The sequence below is a fragment of the Oenanthe melanoleuca genome, chromosome Z, assembly GCF_029582105.1.
Source record: "Oenanthe melanoleuca isolate GR-GAL-2019-014 chromosome Z, OMel1.0, whole genome shotgun sequence".
NCBI classification, from domain to species: Eukaryota; Metazoa; Chordata; class Aves; order Passeriformes; family Muscicapidae; genus Oenanthe; species Oenanthe melanoleuca.
This window is the reverse complement of record NC_079362.1, coordinates 59,937,538-59,963,849: the sequence shown is the minus strand read 5'-3', so window position 1 is coordinate 59,963,849 and position 26,312 is coordinate 59,937,538. Positions and strand designations below refer to the sequence as shown.

General features: G+C 41.9%; 1 protein-coding gene across 1 annotated transcript; it reads left to right on the top strand.

Moving 5' to 3' along the window:
- The first annotated feature begins 1,621 nt into the window (after positions 1 to 1,621).
- Positions 1,622 to 24,035, top strand: SNX18 (sorting nexin 18). Its single transcript, XM_056514063.1, has 2 exons — positions 1,622 to 3,262; positions 20,159 to 24,035. Exons 1-2 carry the CDS (start codon positions 1,720 to 1,722, stop codon positions 20,410 to 20,412), a joined length of 1,797 nt encoding a protein of 598 aa, XP_056370038.1. The 5' UTR covers positions 1,622 to 1,719; the 3' UTR covers positions 20,413 to 24,035.
- Positions 24,036 to 26,312: the final 2,277 nt, after the last annotated feature.

Sequence of the window (26,312 nt, the reverse complement as noted above, 5' to 3'; positions counted from 1 at the left end):
GTTCAAACTGATCCACATCTACTTCCTATTGGGGTTAGTCCTTACTCTAAGTTGGCCACATGGGTGGAAAGCAGCATGGTGGGCTGTGGGCCAGCTGCCATGGCAATCTGTGTTTCACAGAAGAGAACTGGACCTTGTGAAAGGCAGACACTGATGGTGCACCAGCTGCAGGGACCAAACGCTGACTGATGGAAAAAGAGCTTTGGTGGTTCTAAGAGCACTATCGGGTGATGATGCAGGACTTGAGTATCCCCTCAGGGACTGCTGGTGAGAGTGAGCAATCACGACCAGGCTGGTCAGGATGTTTCTACCCGCTGCCAGCTCTCTCAGGAAGACAACTGATGCTCCTCACCTTAGCACTGCTGTAGATACTCAGAACTGCTCTGTAAACTCACCACAACACAAATGTGTTCCACAGGGTTGGCCACTGGGGAGCTGGTTGTGTGGTGAATTACGTGTTTCTTTGGGCACTGTATTCACTAATTAAAACAGACTTCTAGATCTAAGCATTCATTAAAGGAGTTTGGGGCTAACATGTTAGACTGGGGTGAGCTGACATACCAAAAAAAAAAAAAAAAAAAAGTTGAGTAGACAAACTGAGCAACAGTAACAGGAAGGTGTTGTGATGGTATGTGCATTAATTTTGGAGAAAATGAAAGTCCAAAGAAAATGTGTAAAAAGTAAGCCCCAGGTATCGAACACTAAAAAACAGCCATGAAAGGAAACAGTGGGTCTTGTAGCATTCCAGTGATTTGCTCCATGTGAAGACAAATTATTTGACACAAAGATCTAGGAAGTAACACACTCCCTGAACTAGGGAAGAGAAATAAGCATGATATCTGGATGCTAACGGGAAAATATGAAGAACTGGGGACCAGAAACTTGAACATCTGCTCTAAAAAACTGCTAATTACTTGTGAACAGGCAGAAACTTTGAGAGAAACGTGTACCTAGAGGTACAAAGAGAGATCAAAGAGAGGTCAAAGATGATTAATGGGATGGGATCCATATGACTGGACAACACAGGACCAGGAGCAACAGGCAGGGAAATAACGAAGCGGGGAAAAAAAGCACCTCGACCAGACTGAGACTGTTCCACAGAAAACCAACATCGGTGGCACGACTACATTTCTACGCGTTACCCACGAGCAGAACGCACCCTGCCATTCTTTTTCTCGGGACGCAGCGGGCAGCCGGGGGAGCGCCAGCAGAACGAGCGCGGCCGCACCGGGGCGCGGGGAGGAGGCCGAGGGCTCGGGAAGCTCCCCGGCCGGACGCGGGGAAGCGCTGGCGCGCCTTCGAGGGGTCGGGAGGCGCCGGCGGCGATCGGGCGGCAGGAGCCCGGCGGAGGCTCGGCGGAGGGCCGGCCAGGGCCCGGCGGGGCCGGCAGACACCGCAGAGACACCGGGCCCGGAGGCGCTCGGCGAGACCCCGGCAGAGGGCGCAGGGGGCAGGAGGGGGGGCTATCGATGGGGGCGGCCGCTCTGCGCTCGGCTGCTCCGCCCTGCCGCTCGGCTCTGGATTAGCGCAACTGGCGACGTGGGACGGCCCGGCCCGGCCCCGCGCCCGCCGCCGGCTCCGGGAGCGGCACCGGGAGCGGCACCCGGCAGGCCGCCGACGGGAAGAGGAGCCTGAGGGCGGCGGCACTCTGGTGCTGCAGCCCCGCCAGCGAGTCGCGGTGAGGGGGCGGCGGCGCAGGGAGCGCCCCGGGGGGCGGCGATGGCGCTGCGGGCGCGGGCGCTGTACGATTTCAGGTCGGAGAACCCCGGTGAAATCTCGCTCCGGGAGCACGAGGTGCTGAGCCTGTGCAGCGAGCAGGACATCGAGGGGTGGCTGGAGGGCGTCAACAGCCGCGGGGACCGCGGGCTCTTCCCGGCTTCTTACGTGCAGGTGATCCGCGCCCCCGCCGAGCCGCCGCCGCCCGCCCGCTACGCAAACGTCCCCGTCGGCGGGTTCGAGCCGCTGCCGCCCCCCGCCGCCTTCAAGCCGGCGGCGCAGCAGCCCCCGCCCGAGCCCTTCCCGCCGCCCCCCGCCGGGTATCCCTTCCCGCCCTACGGCGGCTCCTACCAGCCCAGCCAGGGCAGCGATGACGACTGGGACGATGACTGGGACGACAGCTCCACGGTGGCCGACGAGCCGGGCGCCCTGGGCAGCTCCTACCCCGATTATGAGGCGGCGGGCGGCGGCGCCTCGGGCCGGTACCGCCTGTCCACTCGCTCCGAGCCCTCCCTGGGCCCCCGCGGAGCGGGGCACCCACCGGGACACCCACACCCGCCCGGCGGCGGCGGCGCCGCCAAGAGCTCGGCCACGGTGAGCCGCAACCTCAATCGTTTCTCCACCTTCGTCAAGTCCGGCGGAGAGGCCTTCGTGCTGGGCGAGGCGTCGGGCTTCGTGAAGGACGGGGACAAGCTGTGCGTGGTGCTGGGCCCCAGGGGCCCCGAGTGGCAAGAGAACCCCTACCCCTTCCAGTGCTCCATCGAGGACCCCACCAAACAGACCAAATTCAAGGGCATGAAGAGTTACATCGCCTACAAGCTGGTGCCGAGCCACACCGGGCAGCAGGTGCACCGCCGCTACAAGCACTTTGACTGGCTGTACGGGCGCCTCGCTGAGAAGTTCCCTGTCATCTCCGTGCCCCACTTGCCTGAGAAGCAGGCCACTGGCCGCTTTGAGGAGGACTTCATCTCTAAACGTCGCAAAGGCCTGGCCTGGTGGATGGACCACATGTGCAGCCACCCCGTGCTGGCTCAGTGTGATGCCTTCCAGCACTTCCTCACCTGTCCCAGCACGGATGAGAAGGCCTGGAAGCAGGGCAAGCGCAAGGCTGAGAAGGACGAGATGGTGGGTGCCAACTTTTTTCTGACCATCAGTGTCCCCACAGGCCCTGGGGCCAGCCTGGACTTGCAGGAGGTGGAGAGCCAGGTGGATGGCTTCAAAGCCTTCACCAAGAAGATGGATGAGAGTGCCCTGCAACTTAATCACACAGCCAACGAGTTTGCCCGCAAACAAGTCACTGGTTTCAAGAAAGAATACCAGAAGGTGGGGCACTCCTTCAAGTGCCTCAGTCAGGCATTCGAGCTGGACCAGCAGGCCTTTTCAGCTGGCCTCAACCAAGCCATAGCCTTCACTGCAGAAGCCTATGATGCCATCGGGGATCTCTTTGCAGATCAGCCCCGGCAGGACCTAGATCCTGTGATGGATTTGTTAGCCCTATATCAGGGTCATTTGGCCAACTTTCCAGACATCATCCATGTGCAGAAAGGTAAGACCCTATGTTTCCTGAAGCAATTTAAGTTTTGTGTATCAGTGGTATGCAACCCATATAGGAACCAGAGTATAAACTTGCCCTGGCTGGCTAGCCTTGTGTTCAATCTTTCTGTGTTTATTCAGATAAACTCTCACTAGAAATACAAAAAGCACGCCAGTGGCAATTTTGTTCTGTGCCAGAGGCCTAAACGTAGGGAGTTTTGCTGGTCAGAGGTTGCTGTGTTTGGCTGCTGTCTCTGAAAGCGACCATGTCTAACTAAACTGCCATTAAAGATTATTGAGCTTGTTTACAAACCCTGGAAATCAAATGGTATGGAAACATCTATTACTCTGAGGTATGTGAGGTATCTTAACTGTCTTGTCTGTTAGGTAATGAATATGAGGTAATATGAGGATGCAGGTACTCCTCTGGTTGACCACCCTGTTCAAGGTGCACATGGAGGTGTGTGTTTTGCAGCATTAGTCTGATGAGATGTTTAAGGCTGCTGGGGCATCTTTGGTCAGCCAAGCATCTTGTGGTGAGTAATGGTCTGCTACAGTGTTCTTAGTTGTTCAACCTTTGCCCTTATTGTCATGAACAGATGTTGCTCACCTGTTACCCTTTCAGCATCTTTCTATCTGAAACACACTTTCTGGGTTCAGATTACTAGTTGTGTGGGTTGAGTGTTTGTTACTGTTGTTACAGGACAGCAAACTGGAGGAAGACTGAGTCATGTTTTGCACTCCATATATTGCTGGTTTATTACTCTTAAGAGTACTTTTAAAAAGGTACAGCTTTTCAATTCCAATCTGTTAACTTCAGATGAAAATATGAACTGCTTAGTGTTCTTGCAACATAAAGGCTTTGTATTAAAATTACTGTCTGGGATGGTTATTGCCAGTTTTGAGAAATAGTATTGTCCCTATAGTTTATAAAATACCTGTTTGTGTAGTCAACAGATACGAAACTGTGTTTTTAATAAGAAATATCTGAAAAATAGAGTTGATATGTCTTTCTTCAAGGGTTTTGTTTTCTAGTGTATAACCTCATTGAGCAGTAAAATGAGACCAAAGTGCCCTTACAAGTGGCAGAAGCAGCAGCCTGACTGATACATTGATTAAATGGCTATGCCTTTAAAATTATAAACCCTGGAGTTAGGACTATGCTCTTTTTTTTGCTACATAATCCAAATGTATTGTTTGCTTTGGATAAGCCCCAAGATCATATTCCCTTGGACCACAGAAGGATGGAAGAGCAAAGGCAGCTGTACCCAAACATGCCTGTGTAGAGGTGGAGGACCGTGAGTGTGAGAATGATCACTTACCAGTCGACCTTCTCAGATCAAGCTGGGTCCCTGCAAATCTATGGGCCCGATAGGATTCATCCAAGAATCCTCAAAGAGCTGGGTGATGTCATTACAAAATTCCTCTCAATAATTTTTGAGCAGTCTTGGAAATCCTGAGAGGTCCCAGCTGCCTCCCAGTTCTCAGGAAGGGCGAGAAGGAGGACCCCTTCAACAGACCTGCTAGTCTCACTTCAGTGCCCAGTAAAATCATGGAAAACATTACTCTGGGAGGTGTTGGAAAACACCTGAAAGACAATGCAGTCCTTAGTCACACCAGCATAGCTTCATGAGAATAAAGTCCTGCTTGTTGGGTCTTCCTTTTATGACAAGGTAATCCACACATTTGATCAAGGGAAGCCAACTGATGTGATATTTTTGTATTTCAGTAAAGCTTTCATTGCCCTCTCTCACTGTATCTTTCTGGACAAAACACGTTATGAAATGGGTGAGAACTGGCTCATGGGCTGGGCACAAAGGGTTACAGTGAATGGGGAGGTATCAGACTGGGGACCTGTCACTATTGGGGTTCCCCAGGGCTCCATCCTTACCCCTGTTCTCTTCTACAGCTCCATAATGACTTGGACTCAGGACTGGAAGGGGACTAAGGTGATACACTGGAAGGAGCAGTTGACTCCCTCAGAGGGAGGGAGGCCCTGCAGAGAGACCTCGACAGATTAGAGAGATGGGCAATCATCAACTGTGTGAAGTTCACCAAGGGCTGGTGCCAGATTCTGCACCTGGGATGGGGCAGCCCTGGATGTACAGACAGACTGGGACATGAGAGGCTGCAGAGCAGTGCCATGGAAAGGGCCCTGGGGTTCTGGTCCATGGCAAGCTGAACATGAGCCAGCAGTGCCCTGGCAGCCAGGAGGGCCAAGCGTGTCCTGGGGGCATCAGGGACAGCATCACCAGCCAGGCAAGGGAGGGGATTGTCCTGCTGTGCTCTGCACTGGGGCAGCCTCACCTCCAGTGCTGGGGACAGTTTTAGGCATCACAATGTAAGACATTAAACTACTAGAGAGAGTCCAGAGGAGGGCCATGAGGATGTTGAAGGGTCTGGAGGGGAAGCCTGATAAGGAACAGCTGAGGTCTTTTTGTCTTCCTGAAGAAGAGGAGACTGAGGGAAGACCTAACTGCAGCCTGCAACTTCCTTGTGAGGGGAAGAGGAGGGGCAGGCACTGATCTCTGTGACTGGTGGTGACATGACCCAAGGGAATGGCCTGGAGTTGTGTCAGGGGAGGTTGAAGCTGGATATTAGGAAGAGATTCTTCACCCAGACAGTTTTTGGGCACTAGGACAGGCCCACAGGAGAGAAGTGGTCCAAGCACCAAGCTAGATAGGTTTCAGGAAGCATTTGGATAATACCCTTAGGCACCCTGGCATGACTCTTGGGATGTCCTGTGTACAGTTAAGAGTTGAATGCAGTGATACATGTGGGTGTCTTCCAACGTGGCATATTCTGTGATTCTATAATTTTAACTGTCTTGTCCTGTTACGCTTTTGCTGTACTGCAGTTAGCTGAAGAGCTGCTGAACGTGATTTCTAAGTGCGTTTCGTGATATGGACTGAGAACTCTGCATGTCTGAGGTTTTGTTTAAAAAGTTTCTGCAACTTCTGCAAAAAGAGCCACAGAGATAAAAGTTTCTCTCTATGTGGGCTTTGTTTTTTTCTCTAGAATTATAAACCAAAGCTATGTAATCCTTGCTGTTGCTTTGTCTGCATCTTACCAGGAAAGTATGTTAACTGTTGTGCTTTTAATTATTTTGGGATTCAGATCTTTCTGTGTTCTATGCTGAGGACACTGTACATGATCTGATTTGTGTAATTAGTGTAAAATGTGTACCAACAAACTGTGGAAATATTTTCAAACTGTTCATTATCTTATTAATATTGTTAATTGATATTTTGTGAAATGGCAAGAGCTTCAATATGATACTTTAGAAGATTCTTTTTCCTCTTTTCTTTTAAATGACTCCTTTTCTTTCATCTTGAGTTCCTGGTGTTTAAGGAATTTTCTGTAGGGAAGGAAGAGTTAAAGTTCCTGCTACAGGAGAGACAGAGAAGTATTTGAACATTTCTGTTCCACATGCCAGTCAAGGATCAACAGGTCAATGTTTTGAGACCTTTCTTGGTTTCAGGAGCACCCTAGGTCAGATCTGATGGTTCATTGAATTGAGCCCTACAGCAAAGAGAGTGCCCAATTGGAAGCGTCACATTTCCATCTGGAAATACTTGGATTGAGAGTCCCACTGAGGCTGTCATGGAGCATATTAGTACCAAGGCAGGCATCCCTAACAACAACTTGTTGTTCTGTAGGTTTGCTTGGAAAACTAAGTGATTAGGGAAAACTGGTGTCTGGATAAGGCAGACGATGGCAGTGTGTTGTCTCAGGCTTCCAAACACCCCAATACTTTCATAATTCTAGCCCTCAACCCCTTGTAGATGAATTCTTCTAATGCGCTTGCATGAAAATATTCTTGTGTGTTTACGTGGGGTTTTGGAATGGAAGATGCATATTAGACAGATACACTTGTACATAGTTTTCTTTAGCCTCCAGCAAAATATTTGCAGAAGAGGGATATTAAGTACCAGAGGCTCAAAAAACTAAGATGCATTTTGTAATTTTCTATTGTAGAACTGGTGTATCTTTCAAGAAATACTGGTTCCGTTTTTTTTAATTTTGAGAAGCAAGGCAGCTTCCCATTTGTAATAGATAATACCTTCTCTTTTATGCATTTAAGATCTGCTTTGGGAAATTCCCTAGGCATTCTTGGTGAAATAATTTCTATGTATTAATTGCTAAAGCTTTGCTCAACTTGATGTAATCTTCCTACTTCTGTAATCTTGAACACAAATGTTCACTGCAGGCCCATGCAAGTTCAAGTTCAGAAAATTCATGCACTTGTGGGAATTGTAGACAACATATGCTAATTTCCTAGCTCATTCTTGTCTATGTCTTCTGTCTTCATATTTTCTTAGTGAGAGTAGAGAAGTTGGGTGAGTTTTGGATTCCTTTCTTTCAAGTTTTGTTTTAGGAATTACTATAGTTGGACTCTTGTGATTTATGGAGGTGTAAGAGATACTGACTAACATGATGTTTCATCTCTGCTTTCCAGATTTCTTCTCTCTTAACATTATGATGATAATGTTTGACAAACTTCTGGTTATGGTTTTTACGAAAGAGATTTGAAAAAGTGGTCTAAATGTTGCCTGAGAATGTGCTTGCCAGAATTTAAGAGAATTATTTTTAAAAATATCTGAATGATTAATTGTTTCTTGGTCACTGTTTGTGAAAAGTAAAATAAGGCAAATTGTCTTATTTACGTGAAGCAAACTTAATTCTAGACATAGGCTTTAAAGAATGCACTTGCTGTGTTTTTAGAATGTCTTACAAAACTGTAGGTGAAGAATCTATCCAGATGGAAATGCATCAAAATTTAAAGCACCAGGAAACCCAAACAGCACTGAAACCTGGAACTCTCTAACATTTTCCATTTCCTTCTCCTTCCTCCCCCCAGGTATTTGAATTAATGAATAAATCAGTCTGGTTAATATTGGCACCTAAAACTTTATATCACAGTATAAAAGCAGTGCTTTTCTCTCATGCTCTCATGCTTACTTCCTAAGCTCTTCAATTTGTTGTGCAGAGATGGTTTTTCGCATCTCTCTTTTTCCTTTTAGGGTTTTTTCCTCCTCTGTCCCTCAAATGCATACACTTTGCATGAGCTTCAACCCCAGTAGCTGCTGGGTAAGAGTTAGGCATGTAATCCTAGCCAGATGACCCTTGCAGCAGTAAAAAGAGATGGACATTTCATCTGTGTAAGAGTTTTGGTGAGAAAGGATGTACTACTCCAGGATGACTTCTATTTTTTTGCCATGTCAGCCTCCCCATAGCTGTTACAGTGATAATGTAACACTGTCTGCTTGCTGCTGCATTACCTAATGTTATCTCACAATATTTGAAGGTAACCTCAAGGAAATGGAGCTAAAATGTGAAAGAATCTTCACATTTAAAAACTGTATAAAATTACAGCTGCCTCAGTCGGTGTGAAGTCAGAGGACGGAGTAAACAACTAAAACTGAGAATGGCTTTGCTTGAAGAAAATTAAACAGGAAGAGGAAATAAAGGCCTATCTTGCCTGAAAGATGCATGAGTCTTTTTAATGTGTGGCTCTTTCTTCTTTTCCACTCCTCCACAATCTCTTTGGCTTTCTTGAGGAGCAAGACTCATGCTGTTGTGATGGGTCTTTTTCCTATTACCTTTTGAAATTAGTCTGGTATCATACAACTTCAGTAACAGAGAGACATTTCATGGCTAATAAAACACCAGTGGATTGTTTTTTTTTCAAAACCTGCTGGTATCAGAGGAAGACCATAGCTGTTCCTTCCATGGGAGAGACTGTATGCTTTACTGCACACCAGAAAGTCTGTCCAGTCTACCCTCTTAGTCGTAACAGAAGAAGTTCTGGATTGAGATTGGAGCTCACACCTCTAGGTTTGACTGCAGGCAAGTGCATATTTAAATAAATATAAATTTGCATCAAGATTTTTAGTCAGATCACCGAAAGTACCCCATTCTATGTGCTCACCATTAAGGCCTTGTCTACTGGGGTGGCCCTGTGAGCAACTAGGGAGTAGCAGAACAGTGTAGTCATTGAAGAATTAAAATTTTTATTGTAGAAAGAGGAAGTCATTCTATTTCAAAAACAAAGTGATGTATGAGTGTCTTTTGAGTGACGTATGAAGAGTCTGTATAGTGGGATGGTTATCCTGAACCTCTAGGTGCTCCTAGTCTGGCTGATAGCTTACATCCAAACACAGAAGACAAGAATTGGTAGACAGAAAATAGAAAGAAGCTCACAGAACTCTTCCAGTTCTATGTTAGCAAATTACCAAAAGCAAACAAGCTGACTGACTTTTTAGTTTGAAAGTCACCTTTGAAACAAGGACATGTTTCAGCCTTTCCAGTGTCTTTCCATGACTTCATTGTTAGACATTGTTTGAACAGTTGAAATGCCAAGTCAGTAAGTGCAGACCGTATAAAGTTATCCAGTTGGCACGTTATGTATTTGAAATTGCCTAATTCAAATAGCACAGAATTTGAAAATTTTGGTTGAAAAAATAAGAAATTGTATTTGCCTGAGTCCCCAAACATGAGCCTTATCAGCAGACTAGAGTAAACAAATAGCACATGCTTTATGCAGTCTTGTTTGTATCTTTCATGATAGCCATGAGGACTTAAATAAAATGAAGAAAAACCCCTAACAATCCACCAACATTTAAACAATCTGTTCAGTTCTTGCCAGTGATTTTGGGTGGTTACTGTAGCAGAACAGGAAGAAGTGTGTTGTTTTCAGCCTTTGTTTTAAGTAAGTACACATCATGGGTGGACAACTTCTGTAATCATAATGAACTAAACTACCCTTTTTGTACCTACATGCAGTTCATTCATTAACAATGTGGAAAGCAGGTTCATCCTGTGATTCAGAGTTTTCATTGCTATGTTGTCCAATGGTAAAAAGCAACTTATTCTAATTTTTTTAGAATTTTTGTGATTTTGAATCTTTATATGCCTGAATAGCTATGCTGCCTTACTAGCAGTACACTAAAGAAGCTTTTCCTTTCCATAATGTGAATATAGTGTTGTATTACAATTTTCACATGTTCTGCTTTTGTATTATATAACAATATTGTAATTGGTTGCATTAACGATGGCTTGCCTTGAGTATTTTTTCCTGCAACAGGAATTCTACTTCTTTATGTTCTTATAAAGAAACTTCAGCATTCAGAAATCTGAGAGAGGGCAATTAAAGGATACTAGGATAAAGTAAACCAGTATTTGCAGTTCATTTGCATCTTGACTCTTTTCATATGAATTTATGTTAAACTGCTTTATTTGCTCATCTTAGGACAGTAGTGATAATAGATAAGCCAACACTGTAAGTTGTATTTGTTCTTTGCTTCCTTTTTAGCCTTAACAGAAAACAAGATCGAAAAGGAAATGTTTCATTGTTCCCCAATAAAGTAGTTCCAAGTTAGTGGAACTTGCATTTATATTTACTTCTCTCAGTAGTAGTGTATGGTTGTTGATACAAAGTGTTATCTGTCTTCCCCTGTCCATCACATCCCATAAATCTTACAAAATTTTTGAAGGAAGTCAGCATTTAATCTAATAGTGCTCAAATCCATTTTGGAGATGGAGGACAAGACATTTCTGCTCATTTGTTGTTAGCCATTTCTACTGCAAATTAATTTATTTTGTCCATGGACAGCATAATTTTTGATGGTTGTTGACTTGGAGTCAGCAGCATGAACAGGACATTTACAAAAGCTGTTAAAAATCTGTAGCATTGTTCTAACATAAAATGCTTCTTCCTAGCATCCTAATTGGAAAAAATTAGTGTTCAAAACCTGTGACAACCAAACTGTAATAGACCAAATCCAATTCTGGAAAAGCAGAGTTCTGTATTAAAAAGCTTGTTTGATACCCCAGTTAGATGTAAACTAATGAGAAGTACTAAAAATGACTGAAAGGTTTCATCTTGGTACTTTTGCAAATTGCAATTGCTTAAATTTTCAAGTGTAGTCCTGAAAAACTTGGCATACTTTCTAAGGGGCAAATTTACTGTATTCTGGTCAACAGCCTAGTTTATGTTTCACTCTTTTCTGTCTCCCTAATCTGCACTGCCAGCTGAAACCACACCAAAGAAAAACTCTTTTAAATGGCCAAAAAGTACAGAGTGCTGTAGAACTGGGCAAACCCAGCATTAGTTAGCATTTGCCTCTCAGGCTGTGTTGCAAAATATTATATTGGTGATAATGGACAGCTGTACACATAGTTTAACTGGATTTTATTTTCAAATGATTCCAGGTGGGCTTCGTTTCAGACATTACTGTAGGTGATTGTGAAGTCAAAACTATTCACCAACACAGTTTAGACATGCTTTAGTGCCTAAAATTAGGTCATTTGTTTGCTTATTGGACTGCTAGTGTGCAATACATCAGAAGATAACAGTTGTCACATCTCTGCATTCGAGATTTGAACGAAAAATATTAATCTCATTTTACACATTTTTTTTTCTGTGTGGCTACCTAGCATTATGTTTTGTTGGGGTTTTTAGAAATTTTGTTAGTGGCATTCTGTGGGGCTGTAGATGCATTAAAATGGTAATTCTATTTCTTCCATTTACTCGACTGTGTTATTCTCATTTTCTGTTATCAACTCCTCCAAAGGCAAACTGTGGCATCTGCTCACATAGCAGTGTGGTGTAGCGGGGCCCAGCAAAACATTTGTACTAGAGGTACTGCACACCAAAGCTTGTAGATTCCTCTGGGGTACTCTGGAACTGAAATGCACATTGACAATGTGAAAATTTAAATATTTTTTCAGTAGTGTAATAATTTTACACTCTCTGAACATGCACAGGTATGATTACAGTCCTTAGATTTGGATAAATAAATCAGTTCTATATGCTCTTCTTCTGTTTGTGTACACTGACAGATGTATGCTCATGAGTCTAGTCAGATATTAATAATTATATTATTTAAAATTTTTAAAATATCAGACATTAGTTAGACCCCCAGTAACTCTGATAGTTTTGAAAAACTGACATTTTACACTATGCATTCTAGCATCATTCTTAATTTGGTTTATGTTAATTAAATAAATTTTTAAGTTTAGACCATCAGATGAGGTTACACCTAGTTAACATTCTGAAATATCTAGCAAAGACAGTTTTATGTGTGAGCTCCTGAGTTGTATAGATTTAAAAGTGACTTCATTTTGAACTGAAGAATGTTGTTTTTTATTGTCAGCTTTCAATAAGCTTTGCAGCAGGATAACTGAAAAAAGAAATAATTATGTCTGATTTTAATAATAGTAGTCAGTGTTGATCTAGATGTCAGCAGAGTGTTGTAATTTATAAACCTAAATGTGGGAGTCCAGGGTATCTCCCTGACTCCTTTGGGGATGCAAAAACCCCCATGGCAGACCCCTCTGAGACCCCCAAATTGTGCCCAAGAGCTGCAGGGGCTGGATATAGCTCCTTGGGAGAGTTTGCCAACACTGAGGGAAGAATCACAAAACATCAGAGGTAGCATAGTGTAAATTAGAATATTAGAATGTAGAATAAGTAGATTTTTGGATTGTTTATATTAAGGGCCATGTGGTCAAGATGGAGGAACCTGGGTGTGGTGGGCTCCTTCTTCCTTCTTCTTCATGTCATCCATGTTGGGGATGCATCCTGGGAACCACAGATTGTATGGGGACAGAACTGGACATTGTAAAGAGATTGCATGGCATTGGAAAGAGTCTGTAAACATTGTATACGTAGTTTTAGGTATAAAAGATTTGGCACAGCCCACCCGTGGGCAGTTCTGTGATGATCGCCTTGCAGAGCAGACCTGTGTCGGGCTGACTGAAACCTTTCAGAAGATAAGACAAATAAATAGCCTTGCAACAACACAAGGTCATCTCGAGAAGCTTTCCTGCTGGGAACTCCGAGAGAAGCCAGACTCCTGACCACCTGAATGTCCTCTCTGAGGAGGTCTCACGCCTAGAGAGACCCTCGGGGTGGGACACCTAAATTTACAGGATAGTGTTATGTTTTCTGGGCTTTTTTTGGGCAATGGGCAACAAAACAATGAAAAGCAAAGTTAGCTTCTTTAACTATGATTAGGCTGCAGTTCTAAAAGCATTATAGCCATTTTCATTTACCTACAGAAACCTCTATAACACCAAAGTAATTGCAGTTTGTTTTATGTAAGTTTTATACTTCTGACATTTCACTATGGAAAAGGGAATGTTGTTAAAATGGTTTTGTGCCCTTAGGGAGAAGAATATAATCTTTTAAATGCAAAGACTGGGTTTGAAAACCATTGTGTTAGCACTTACAGAAAGCAAGTGGCAGAATTTTGCCTTTGGTTTTGAAAATCACTTGCTTTTTTGGTGTAAAACTGTGAAACCAGATTTTTAGAAAGCAACTTACTGCGATATTAATAACTGTAATGGTACTTTTTCCCTGTGACATTTCTTTTAGTTCAGTCTCTACTGTAAAAGTCTTCTGGTTTTAATTTCAGGCAGATTCCTATTATGCAGCTTTCCATTATAAATCTTGGCCAGAAAATGTAAAGAATTTGCAGAATCTCAATGTAGGCTTCTTTTGTTAATCAGTGCTCAGAGCATTCTTAAGAAAATAATCTGTCAATGTAGCAAAATCTCTGTTGCAAACTATTTCACTTTCAGTTGAGAGGGAGAAGTTTGGGGATTTTTTCAGAGTTGGATTTCACGCTGTGTGTTATCTCATTGTCATGGTTGGACACAGCTGGAAATTAGGCACCGAGCAACTGCTCGGTCAACCCCTTCCTCTCTTTCCCCCCACTCCAACCTCTGTGAAATGGGGAGGCGACTTGAAGTAAAACTTATATGTTGAGATAAGAACAGTTTAATAATTTATACTAATGGAAAATGCAATAATAATGGTAAATAATAATAGTGATTATAAAAAGGAAACAAACAGGTGATGCACAATGCAGCTGCTCACCACCAATGGCAGATTCCCCTTCCCAAGCCCAGATCTGCTGTGTTTCCGTATTCTGGTTTAGGGCAAATTTGGGAGAAAACTTGTGAACAGGTTTTTTTAGGAAAGTAGTTCCTTCTTTAATTTGTTCGGGGAAATATTTCTTTGGAGAGAAGTGTAAAAAAGACTTTTTATTGAACGGACAAAGCACCTTCCAGCACAAAAATGAACAGTACTAAGCAACAAAACCTTTTGCTGCTGTGAAGAGATGACAGATTCAGAGGAGTGCCTTCTGTGGGTCACAGCCCAGCTCACTCAAGCTGTTCTCAGTCCTCTCCCGTGCTGGGAAATGCCACGGCTCAGGCCATGCCTGGTGGGCCCACAGGTGTGAGCTCCCAGTGCCCTTCTGGCTTTTCAGTCCAGAGCAGGTTCAGACAATTCCAAGAGAAAGGAGGAAAAAAAAAAACAAAATCAAAACCAAACTAAAAAAACCCCAAAGCAAAAAACAAACAAAAAAAACCCAACCAACCAAACAAACAAACAAAAAATGCCCGAAAACCAAAAAACCACAGTTCAGGGAGCTTTTTGCCTCAGCTAGCCAGAAACTAACTAAGACTAAAAGAGAGCTCTCTCCTTCTGTCCACTGCAGACAACACAGTCTGTTTAGGATGTGGGGGAGCAAGTGCAGGATCTGAAAACAAACTCTGCACCTTTTCTTTCCCCTTCATTCCTGGAACCAGTCTTTAAAGCTGCTGAACTCAATATTCAACGCCAACAGAAGAGACGGTTGGGAATACAAGTATCATAAACTCACCCCAAGGCACTCTCCCCAGTTTATAACCTGGGCATGACTTCTGTGGTGTGGAATATTCCTTTGGTCACTTCCAATCACCTGCCCAACTATTCTCCCTTACAGTTTTCTTTTGTGCGCCTCCTCTCTGGCAGAGCATGAGACTAGGAGGGAGGAAAATAAAGTTCTTGACTTGGAATAACACGCCTTAGCAAAAACCCAAATATTAGTGTATTATCAACACTATTCTCATTCTGAATCCAAAACACAGCACTCTAACTACTGACAAGAAATTAACTTTACCCTAGCTGAAACCAGGACACTCATGAAATGCTTCTGCAATTTCCCTGTGTTGGAGCTAATGATTGTGTAACCCAGGGCTGACCTGGATCACATAGCTAAGCCACTGATAAAGCTAAGGCATCATCTCTCTCCCCAGGCCACTTGCATTCTTTTATTGGATTAGTCACTTGAGACATCTTGTAACAACATCTTTGCTAGATCTGGAGTAAGCGAGACAACCATGTAGACCAACTTGTTCTGGCAGCACTCTGCTGGATTAGAAATAATGTTTCCATGCACGTGAGCTACCCAGAGTTTGTTTTTTCAAATCTTTAACCAAAGATCTGTAGTTAAATAATCTCATCATTAAATAAGGAAAAAGAAAATATTTATATTTACATTATCTGGTTTTGCATCTTTTTATGAAAGCAGCATCATGAATATGTTTTTTTCCATTTCCATTAGAGATGGTTTCTTAGTTTTCTTACAAGAAAAATAAAGGGACTTTTTTTAAAAGTTCAAAGCTCTCTCTTCATTAAGGTGCTTTGAAGGACACATCATGCATCCTATTAGAGTAGTTAATATGTTGGACAGATGAATGGTATAGAAATGTATGTTGTTTTACCTTCTACTAGGTATTGCACAAAATGTTATTTTGTAACTTGCTGATAATAGAAAGATGAAATATTTATTGCATAGATAATTTTATTTGCACGAGATTTCTGAGGTACAGCTGCTGAGAGATCATAAAAAATGTGTTTGCTCTGTTTTAGTATAATTCATCACTGAAGCGAATACATACTTTAATAGCTGCAATGATAAAGGCATTACAATCATAGGATATAAAAAAATAACCTGGCACCTTCAAGCTGGGTGAGTTTTCAAGTTGAATATTTTGAAGTGAGATACTGAAGACTTTGATATATTGGTGACTTAAGGATTGTTGAGACAAACTGTGAATTTCAGACCCCAGTGACTTCAACAGGTGCCTGCCAGTGCTTCAGGTGCTGTGTTCAGCAGTGTTGAATGTCTTCATGTTTCATCCATATGCAGCATTACTGTACGCAGTTAAATTGCTGCTGCTACAGCAATGTGCTGTTGTATTTTTTAAGAGTGGAGCAAGCCCAGCCATGAAACAGATGTCATTGTAGTAAACACTGCCAATAGAGAGCCAAAAAAAAGGGCTCCTGCCCTGAACTAGTCTTTGTGTGGATAAGTAGCTTTGGACACAGCTGATTTTTCACTCGGGTGGGTTGCATGCAGCACTCGAGAGCTGATGTTTGGATGTTTTGTGAAGAGAGCAGAGATACCTGCTAATGATGTACCATCCTCCCCTTTTCACCTCTTCACAGCTTCACCTGTGGCACAGGGCAGGTGTGCCTTCCTAGGGAGACTAAGGAGTTGAGTGAAAAGCAGTCTGGATTGCAGTCTGCAAGAGAGGAAGCCCAAAACTTCTTCCTTCTGGCCACATTGCAGGCTGTGATTTGGACTTGAAGACACATAAACATCAGCATGGGTTCATAGGAGTACACATGTACTTCCTGTGTCGAGGGAATGAGTGTATGGGTCCATACCTATCCTTAGCTGACATTTCATACAATCTCAAAACATTTGTTGCTAGAATAAAACTGTGGATGATGTTAAAATAGATTGTTTGACCCAAACTTAGTGCTTTCAGGTTCAGAATTTTTTTTTCCCCTGAATGTATATCATTCTTCCTACCTTACAGCAATCTCATGTTTGCATGACTAGCTTACTGTCATGCTTTTCTTTTTTCCTTATAACTCCTCAGCACCCATTTAAGTTGCTGTTAGTACACTGTGTTTTATGGCTTGAAATTATTTATTTCTGTTGAGAACTCTACATTGTCCCTGTTTTCTTGGCTTCTAGTATAATACACTAGTACAAATTTTGCTAGCACAAATGTCCCTTGTTAAAAGTATCATATTTCAAAGCAGGGACTGAAATCTGAGTCTCTTAAACTCTTAGTGAGCATTGGAGTCTGTTTACTCTAAGGCTTTGGGCAATGGCAAATAGCATTCATATAAGCTTTCCCCCATCTTTAAGAACAGAAATAGATGTAGCACAGTTTTTTGCATCATTTTTAATCCAGACCCTCTTTGCTTGTTTGAAAGCTAGTCCTGATCACTGAAAAGTGACTCCTGGCAGAAGGTCTTTAAAGGCATGAGCAAGATTGAACAGAATCTGTACGTCTGGATTGAAAAAAAGCCCAAGAATTTATTTTTATGTATTCCATCCCTCTGGGAACAGTGCACTGGTGTATATTTATCCCAGGCATGTACTCTGCAGGAGGCTTCCTTGAGCTAATGTACATTGGGAGGTGGCTCCTTCTGTTTCTTTTTCCTAAAATATGTTTTAGCCTTTTCTTGGACTGCTATGATTCAGCCTTTTTTTTTTTAAATACCTCTTGCTTTTTTTGATGGCCCAAGCCAATACTAGATATTCACATAACTAAAATCGGAAACTGTGAGAAATTTCTGCAGATGTACTTCTAGACTGGTGGGCCTTGCTCACCCCAGCATCCCACAAGGGTGGCAGCAGGAGCTGTGGGGTGCTGGATTAGGCACTGAGTGTGATGGATCAATTTGTGAGGATGGAGTTGGAGGGGTTCATGGCATACAGCTTGGGGTGCAGCAGGTCCAGAGTTATGAGCTGGGAGTTGTTAGGGGTTGCCATCACCTAGTGAGGCATCTCTGCACAAGACCCTTCTCTTCAAGAGGGATGTGCACAAAAGGCTGTTCTCTAGTCCCCAGTTCCCTGTTCTCCTGCTTACTATAGGTTGAATCACTGAACCTTCTACATCAGTACATCTCTGTTCCAGCTCAGAGTTTTGCTCACATAGATTAAAATACAAAAAATGTAGATTATGGAAAGATGTTTGGACAAAATTTGGGAGTTTTTTATTACTTAATCTGCTCTCAAAGCCATGAAAACTAATCACTTTTTTACTTGGATTTGCAAAACTAAGTCTTGCAAACTTCAGTCAATGCTGAACAGCTTAAAAAATGACATTTTAAAACAAATTATTAATTTCTTCTTGAAGTAAAACATGTGGCTTTTTTCTGTATGTTTAGGGAGAATTCTTTGATTGTCCTAAAATAAGATAAAATTTCCCCTCTATTTTAATGTTAATTATATTACTAATAATTAAAACTTCATTTAAAGGCATTTAAAAAAAAAAAACCCAAGCAGTATGAAAGTATAGCTTTATACATAAGCGTATGTGGGAGCTTTGTCATTTATTGCTGACATCTGGTTGTAGTCTGTCCAGTTTTTAAAGGAAATTCCACTACAGGACCAGTACCATCCATATGCATTCATAAAGTAGTGTTAATGATTGTACTGTACTTTCCCACTGGATTCCTTCACTAATTATAAATTCTTTCCCTTTCCCTCTCCCTCTCCCTCTCCTCTCCGCTCCTCTCCCCTCCTCTCTCTGGAGAGCAGTCATGTTTGGTAATGTATGGTTTTTATTGGTATAAAATAATCTAAAGATTATACATGCTCCAGAGCTTAATTATGCTTTCAGCTGCTGATGTGAATTTCAGTACTTCTTTTCCAGTTTGGTCATAGAAAATAGAAATAACATCTAAAACTGCTTCCCACATCATAACTGAAGAGTTGTCATGTTTATTTAACCAGCTACATCTGGCTTCCAGTAAGTCCCAAATTTCAGTTTTTCACAGCTGTGCATGGATTCCTCTTGTGCCCACAGAGCGCAGAAAAATTTTTTGCAAGGCCTAAATTTGTTGAAAGAAGTGTTCTTTTTGCAGAAGAGATTAAGTGTTTTCCAGATCATACGCTATCTCACAGATTCCTTATTCCTTAGTGGACAACACACAGATCTTCTGGCACAGTGTCCCTGCTGCCACCACTGCATGTGGAAAACGTTTTTCAGTGGTGTTTTTGGGGCCAGGAGTTGATGAGGTCAGTCAGCAGAAGCCACCAGTGCCAAGCTCTTAGCACTGTCATGCCATGGGAGCCAGGAAGGTGAGGAACACTGCCTCTGCCCCGCAGCCCCTGAGACAGGCACTGCCCTTGGCCTTCAGGCAGCACCCTGTAGTCACATGAAAGAAGTGTAATCTGAAAGGAGAGTTATGACATTACAAATATTTAAAGGGACAAGAATCCAGTGAGGTGATAAAAGCTGTACTAGTCTGATTTGGTTTAGTTATATGAATAAAGTAAGTATGTAATATTTAAGGCAAAGAAGTTGCTCCGAGTCCAAGAATATGAATGTCTTAAGATGTATCTTGGTATTCTGTAATTTTATGGGTCTGCTTTGGGTAGGTCTCTTTAGGATGATATTTTGCTTTTGTAGGATGTGGGTGCCTCAATTAGCTACTTGCTTGGGAGAATTGTCAGTTTTATAACTCTGCTTTTCTACTACTTTTTACAGCACTGTGTAAGCGTAAGGTCTACCTGGGCATCTGTGATTTTGAGATAAACTTTTAGATTCTCTATTAATCAGTAATTAGTTTTGGAGTACCTCTGGTGTAAAAGCAAAAACATATATTGAGAGTTGTGTATTAAGATATTTTGATGTTTCACAAGGATTGGGAAAAGGGATATTTCACACAGTCCAGTTCTTAACAAGGTTATTTTTCTGGTATTTATGTAGGCTTTAATTAATTTGACTAGTTTTGTCATGCTTTCATTAACTCTTCTGCTGGTATAGTGATTACTTATTCTCTGAAAGACACCATCTGTAACTTTTGCATGCTCAAGCCTTAAAAAAGTGTTGAGTTTTATTTTTTAAACAGGATCCACTGGTTTGTGATTTTTTTTACATGAAAAAGCTTTTGTTTAATTCCTTTTCATCCACGCATATGTATATGCACACCTATAAATACACTGAGAATAAGCCTTATACAAATCGTTGTTATTAAATCACTTGTTAAAGTTCAGTAGTTGAGTCCTCACAGTTCAACTGTTTCATTTTGTTCTTTACACAGGAGCCCTTACCAAAGTAAAGGAGAGTAAGCGGCACGTGGAAGAGGGGAAGATGGAGCTCCAAAAAGCTGAGGGCATTCAAGAACGTTGTAACATTATTTCTTTTGCAACCCTTGCAGAAATTAATCATTTCCACAAAATTCGTGTGAGGGACTTTAAATCACAGATGCAGCATTTCCTACAACAGCAAATACTCTTTTTTCAAAAAGTGACACAAAAGCTAGAAGAAGCTCTTCACAAGTATGACAGTGTTTAGTCTCTGATTTGTGGACTTGTTCAGCAAGAACGTGACCCAGGCAGCAAAGCAAATGCTGCTGAAGAGCTGTTGCCAGTGGTAAATGGCGGTACAAGGATGGGTTTATGTTCACCTGGAACCCGGGTTTGATCTCCGATTATGTAGAAAGGAAACAGTTATAGGGCTATGTAGTAGAAACAGTACCATGCATTGTAACTAAGTTATACTGTGTATGCCTACACCATTGTAACTTTTTTGAAATAATGAGTATACTATTTGCCTTATTGCTTTTTGAAATATCTTAGTGCATACTTCGTAGACCTCAAAGCCCTTTGGGTATTTAAGGAAGTTGGCTAGGTAGAAGCCTGCTTCAGATGCCTTTTTACTTTCCTAGATTTGGATTTCCTAACTTCAAACAATTCTCTGTTTACAGACTCCTACTAGAGCAGCTATGTGATTCTGTGCCTTTAGACTCTATTCCTTTTCTAGTAAGTCACATTTTTATGATTAAATGAATGAAGGGTTGATACCTATGACAAGAACTGATGATGAAACCTCACACTGACTGGAAAAAAATCAGCTGCCATCCATTTTGCATAGCAAGTACTTTCTTATTACAAATGTTGGCTCAAAAGGGAAAAGTTAAATTTATTCACACTTTCCCTTGAAATCGAGACTACTTGTTACATGTACTAGGATGTTAAGCACATGTACAAAAATACACCACTTAATTCCCTTTCTGAAATAAATAATACAGTGAGGGGTGGGGTTTGTTGGTTTGTTCTTTTTGTTGTTTTTTTTTTTTTTGGTATACAGCATTACTGTAAGTGAAAATTTGAAGAGCTAGCCTAATAAAAATTGCATATATCAAGGGGATATTAATGCATGCTATGTGGCTGCAACGTCTTTTTTAAGTTTCAAATTATTTGCTCTTTGTTCAGTTGCTGATTCAGTTTAGCTTCAGACTTATATCTGCATTGCCAGTTGTCTGAGTTGAAACTCCACTGTGATTCATTAGTTTACTAAGTTTAAAGTTTTCGGGGATTTTCAGTAATATAAATGGTCTGAAGTCTTGGCTGAACTGACTTGGAGAACAGGTGGCACTTTTATGTTTGTAACACTCAAGAATTAACAATTGTCTTAATTTTTGTATAAATATTTTTGACAAGCAGGGTGCATTTATATATATGTAAACACTATCTTTTAAAGAGGTTTATGGCTTATTTCCCTTGAATTAAGTCTGAAGTCTGTATTTCTTACCTATTGGTTTCCTTCTTATAGGTCAGTATGAAAGACAGGTTTTGTTTATCCTATCTTTTTTCTCCTAAACAAAAATAACAAAACTTAGTGAGGAAGCAAAATGTTTCTTTTTATGTTTAGTTGAATTAATCAAAAATAGCTTAAACAAATGAAAGCCTGGAAAAGGAAGTTGAGCAACAGTTACCGTTAAGTACAAATCATTCCTCACCTATGCAGCAGAAATGTGCAGTTCTTTCACTGTGAGTGAAATGTATAGTTTCTGTAGTTTAACCCTACACCTCTGTTTCAGAGGAATAATATGTAAGAATGTAGTTTTGGTTCTAAGATTCATCCCCAAATGTTTGGAGATAGCTGTTTTGCACAAGCTGTGTTTGGCGGTGCTTCTAGTGTATACATAAAGCAGTAAAACACAGAATAATGAAGTGTTTGTGAAAGAAAGGACAATCAGTGAGGAAAGACTCCATTTCCAGCCTGTTGAAACAGTTCTGCAAGCAAGATTGACCATAAAATAAGGACCACAGTCATAGGACTGACTTGCTCTTTACCTTCCTCATGGTGTCTCATTCTACATTCAAAATTCACCACTTCCCCTAACAGCTCTTCCCAGCAGTAGTTCTGCTTTGCCATATGTCATTTAATTACGTGACAGAGTGATGAGCTAGGTTTGAGCTGACTTCCATGGCTAATGTTTGCTTAAGCCAGATACTGTTTTAGTAAATGTCTTTACAGTAATTAGATCAGGTTACAATCAAACTGATTCTACATGGAGGTATTAAGACCTGTTCAGAAATTGATCTTGGTTCAGTTGAATTATTTTAAGAGATTAGTATTAATGACATGTTCATATCCAGAAGGAAATTAAGCTGTGATATGTATTCTTACAACATTATCAGACAGGTACAGTTTTCCCTAATAAACTGTCATGGCCTTCACCTTGCTTTTTCATTTGTGAATTTATTTGGGCACAGGAAAAGTAGGTATAGTAATTCGTTAAATTTGATGTACCAGAAAGTGATGACTGGAATCCTGGTTTGAATTGTTACAGAGTACAGAAAGGTTCAAGTCTGTATCTGTATTAGCATTTTCCTCTTTTCCTCAGATATTAGAGTTGAAGTTGAACTGGCTGATGGGTAGAGCACAAGGAGTTACAGTAAAGGGTGTTGCATCAGACTGGTGACCAGTGGGGTTCCGTGGAGCTTGATCCTCACGGCCTTCATAAATCACTTGGACACAGAACTCAAAGGGTATTATTGATAATGAGACTAAGTTGGGAGTGACTATGAACTCCCTTAAAGGCACAGAAGCCCCACAGAGAGACATGGACAAATTAGTGGATGGGCAATCACCAACTATATGAAATTCAACAGGGGCTGGTGCCAGATTCTGCACCTGGGATGGGGCAGCCCTGGATGTACAGACAGACTGGGGAATGAGAGGCTGCAGAGCAGTGCCATGGAAAGGGCCCTGGGGTTCTGGTCCATGGCAAGCTGAACATGAGCCAGCAGTGCCCTGGCAGCCAGGAGGGCCAAGAGTGTCCTGGGGACATCAGGGACAGCATCACCAGCCAGGCAAGGGAGGGGATTGTCCTGCTCTGCTCTGCACTGGGGCAGCCTCACCTCCAGTGCTGGGGGCAATTCTGGGTGCTACAATGTAAGACAATAAACTGCTAGAGAACATACCCAGAGGAGAGCCGTGAAGATGTTGAAGGGTCTGGAGGGGAAGCCATAGGAGGATAGCTGAGGTCTCTTGGTCTGTGCAGCCTGGAGGAGACTGAGGGGAGACTTTACTGTGCTCTTCAGCATCCCCATGAGGGGAAGAGGAGGGACAGGCACTGATCTCGTCTCTCTGGTGACTGGTGACATGACCCAAGGAAATGGTCTGAAGTTGTGTCAGGGGAGATGTGGGTTGGATATTAGGAAAAGGCTTTTCACCCAGAGGATGTTTGGGTATGGGAACAGGCTTCTGAGAAAAGTGGTCCAAGCACCAAGCCTGACAGAGTTCAAGAAATGTTTGGACAATGCTCTTGGGGATATGATGTGACTCGGGGATTCCTGTCAGGAGTCAGTTTCCTCAGGGCCAGCAGTTCAATCTGATGATCCTGATGAGTGTCTTCCAGCTCATATATTCTATGATTTTATGTAGGTAGCCTGAACTCCATAAATGCTTACTGCACTATACAATAACTACAGTATTAATTGTATTTGGATCGAGTATGACATTGACCACTTATGGTTGACTGACTACTGAGTGGTGTGATCTGGGATCCAAGTGTACTCTAACAGTAATGTGAATGTATATTGTGTGGGACTATGGAAGTACCAAAGAAAATCTAACCATTTAAATAAATAAATGTGAAAGAAAGCAAATTTGCTCTGTATCATAAACACTTTTGTTTCATGTGATTTTGTTTTTGTTTCATCACAGTTTTTGTGTTGATAAGTAGTAGGAATGCTTGTTGGGGTTTGATATCTGCAAGAAGATCCTCCAAGGTATTGTTAAAGTGCTCAGTCCTGTGAAAACTAAAATGAGCCCATCAGGGTAATATATCTATGTAGAATCACCAGCAAGTGGAGTGTGAATAATATTTCTGTTCAAATTGTAGTGTTTATAGTTAGAAATTAACAGCATACTAAAATTATTACGTGTTTGATTCCTATCCCTTTTCTTTTGTGATACTTGCAGAAGAGAGTTGCCCCTATGATTTGTTCATGTTCTCTACATTCTTGCTACCTTCTTTCAGGGTCCAGTTGCATGGTATGCTTCATTTGTAAGTGTTGTACAAAGTGTTGTACAGCTTAGATGGGTAACTAGAAGAATTGTGTGGTAATGAAACACACAAGACAAGCACCAACAGAACCTGGGGAAAAAAAAAAAAACAAGAATATGTTGTGAGTAAAATTGGCTTGGTTTTAGAAAACTTTAATCAGCTTCCTGCACTGAAAATACCTACATTACTTAGTGATGCACAGGTATCTTTTTGGTGCAAGACCTGGTTGGCAGTACCTGATTATTTTGCCAGACCTTCACCATCCCAGCTAGCATCTTTCATTCTGGTTGTCTGCTGCAACCTGAATTCTGGGAAGCTTAAGTGAGAATTGTTTGGCTATTTCTCAAAAGGAGTTCATAAAAAGATTTAAAAGTAAGTTTTCATTTTAAATTCTGTAAACAATTTGGCTAGAAATCTTTAGTTCTTTCATACTTTGGAGAAAGGACTTGATATTTGGCAGACTCATCATCTGTTACAACCTTATATGTGCTTTCTGCACAGCCTATGAAAATTTGTCCATCTGTTTTGGAGTTATACTTAAGTTTCTCTGGGCTCTACTGTGCTCAGTTTTGACAGACGTATTTTCTGTAGCTCCTCTTTGTGCCAGGCAATCTTGATTCTAACCTTAAATCAGCAGTGACAGGCTTTGTCTGTAGTTTTTTTCCCCTTTATTTGGTGGGGCTGTACCCCTCAGACCACAAAGTGAGCAAAGAAGCTGTCGGTGCTGCCAGCGCTTTAGGCAGCTGGAACACAGGTTTGATGTTGTGCCTGGCAGCTACAACAAGGTGGATGTCAGAGATAGTTGAAGAGGAGCAGGAAGATAAGAAAATGGTGAGGAGAGAAGGCCCTGTGACTACAAAAGCCTGTTCTTCCAGTGCCTAATTAATACCTTGGGCTTCCAAAGCATCTGAGGCGTTTTGCTGTTTCTAAATAACCATCATGAGCAGGCAGAAAATGGGTAACTTTAGTTCTGCTGGTGATGAGGGCAGCAATGTTTTGTTTCCATCGTTAGAAGTTACTTTCTTTTCTTGGTGGTCTCATGGGCAGTTGAAAACTGTTGAAGAGCTGTAGATTTCGGGGCTGAATGAGATGCCATAATTCAGGCCCAGTCGGGTAGCACATGAGTGTCCGTGTAGCCTCACATGTTCTGTCATGTGCTTTTTTCTTGGGAAGAGATCAACTTAGGAAATTGTGCACATAAAACCCACTGTATTAAGGAATACTAAGATCAATAATTCAGTAAAAAAAAAAAAAAGAAAAAGAAAAATCAGAATTTAAGTTGTTAATGGTAAATAGTATATCAAGATACCTCATGAGACATGGTTAAAGAACTTTTTGCGCTGTTTCACTGCGTGATTAAGTGCACATGATGTAAAGCATTGTCCTAATCATCTTAAGGTCTTTCAGGGAGGTTGTTGTCTGGCTGATCAATACTTCTTTTGCAGAATCAGTTGTACTCTGCGTGGTGAGAAAGACCGGCGCAGATCAGGTACGGGTGGCTGTCAGCCTGCAGAATGGTGTTCAGAGAACTCGACTGTCCCTGTCTCTGCCTGGGCTCTATGCAATATAAGCCATGTGAGATTAATCATTTATATCCTCACCATTTTGTGTAGGCTTGAGTTTAAACCCAGGATTTACACTGAATGAAGTGCTGGGAATTCACAATTTTCACTGAAGGTTATGCACATTCTGCATTGCATAAAGGAAATGCTTCAAAATGCAAAGATGTCTGGAAAAAAATAATCAGGTATTCATTTCTTTAGGCAGGCCAGCACAAATTGGAGAACATTTGTAATCCATTAGTAGCAAAACAGGAATAGTAAACCCAGATCATATTGTTGGAATGTTGCAAATGTAAGTATAATTAGGTTTTAGATATTGATCTGTTTTAAAA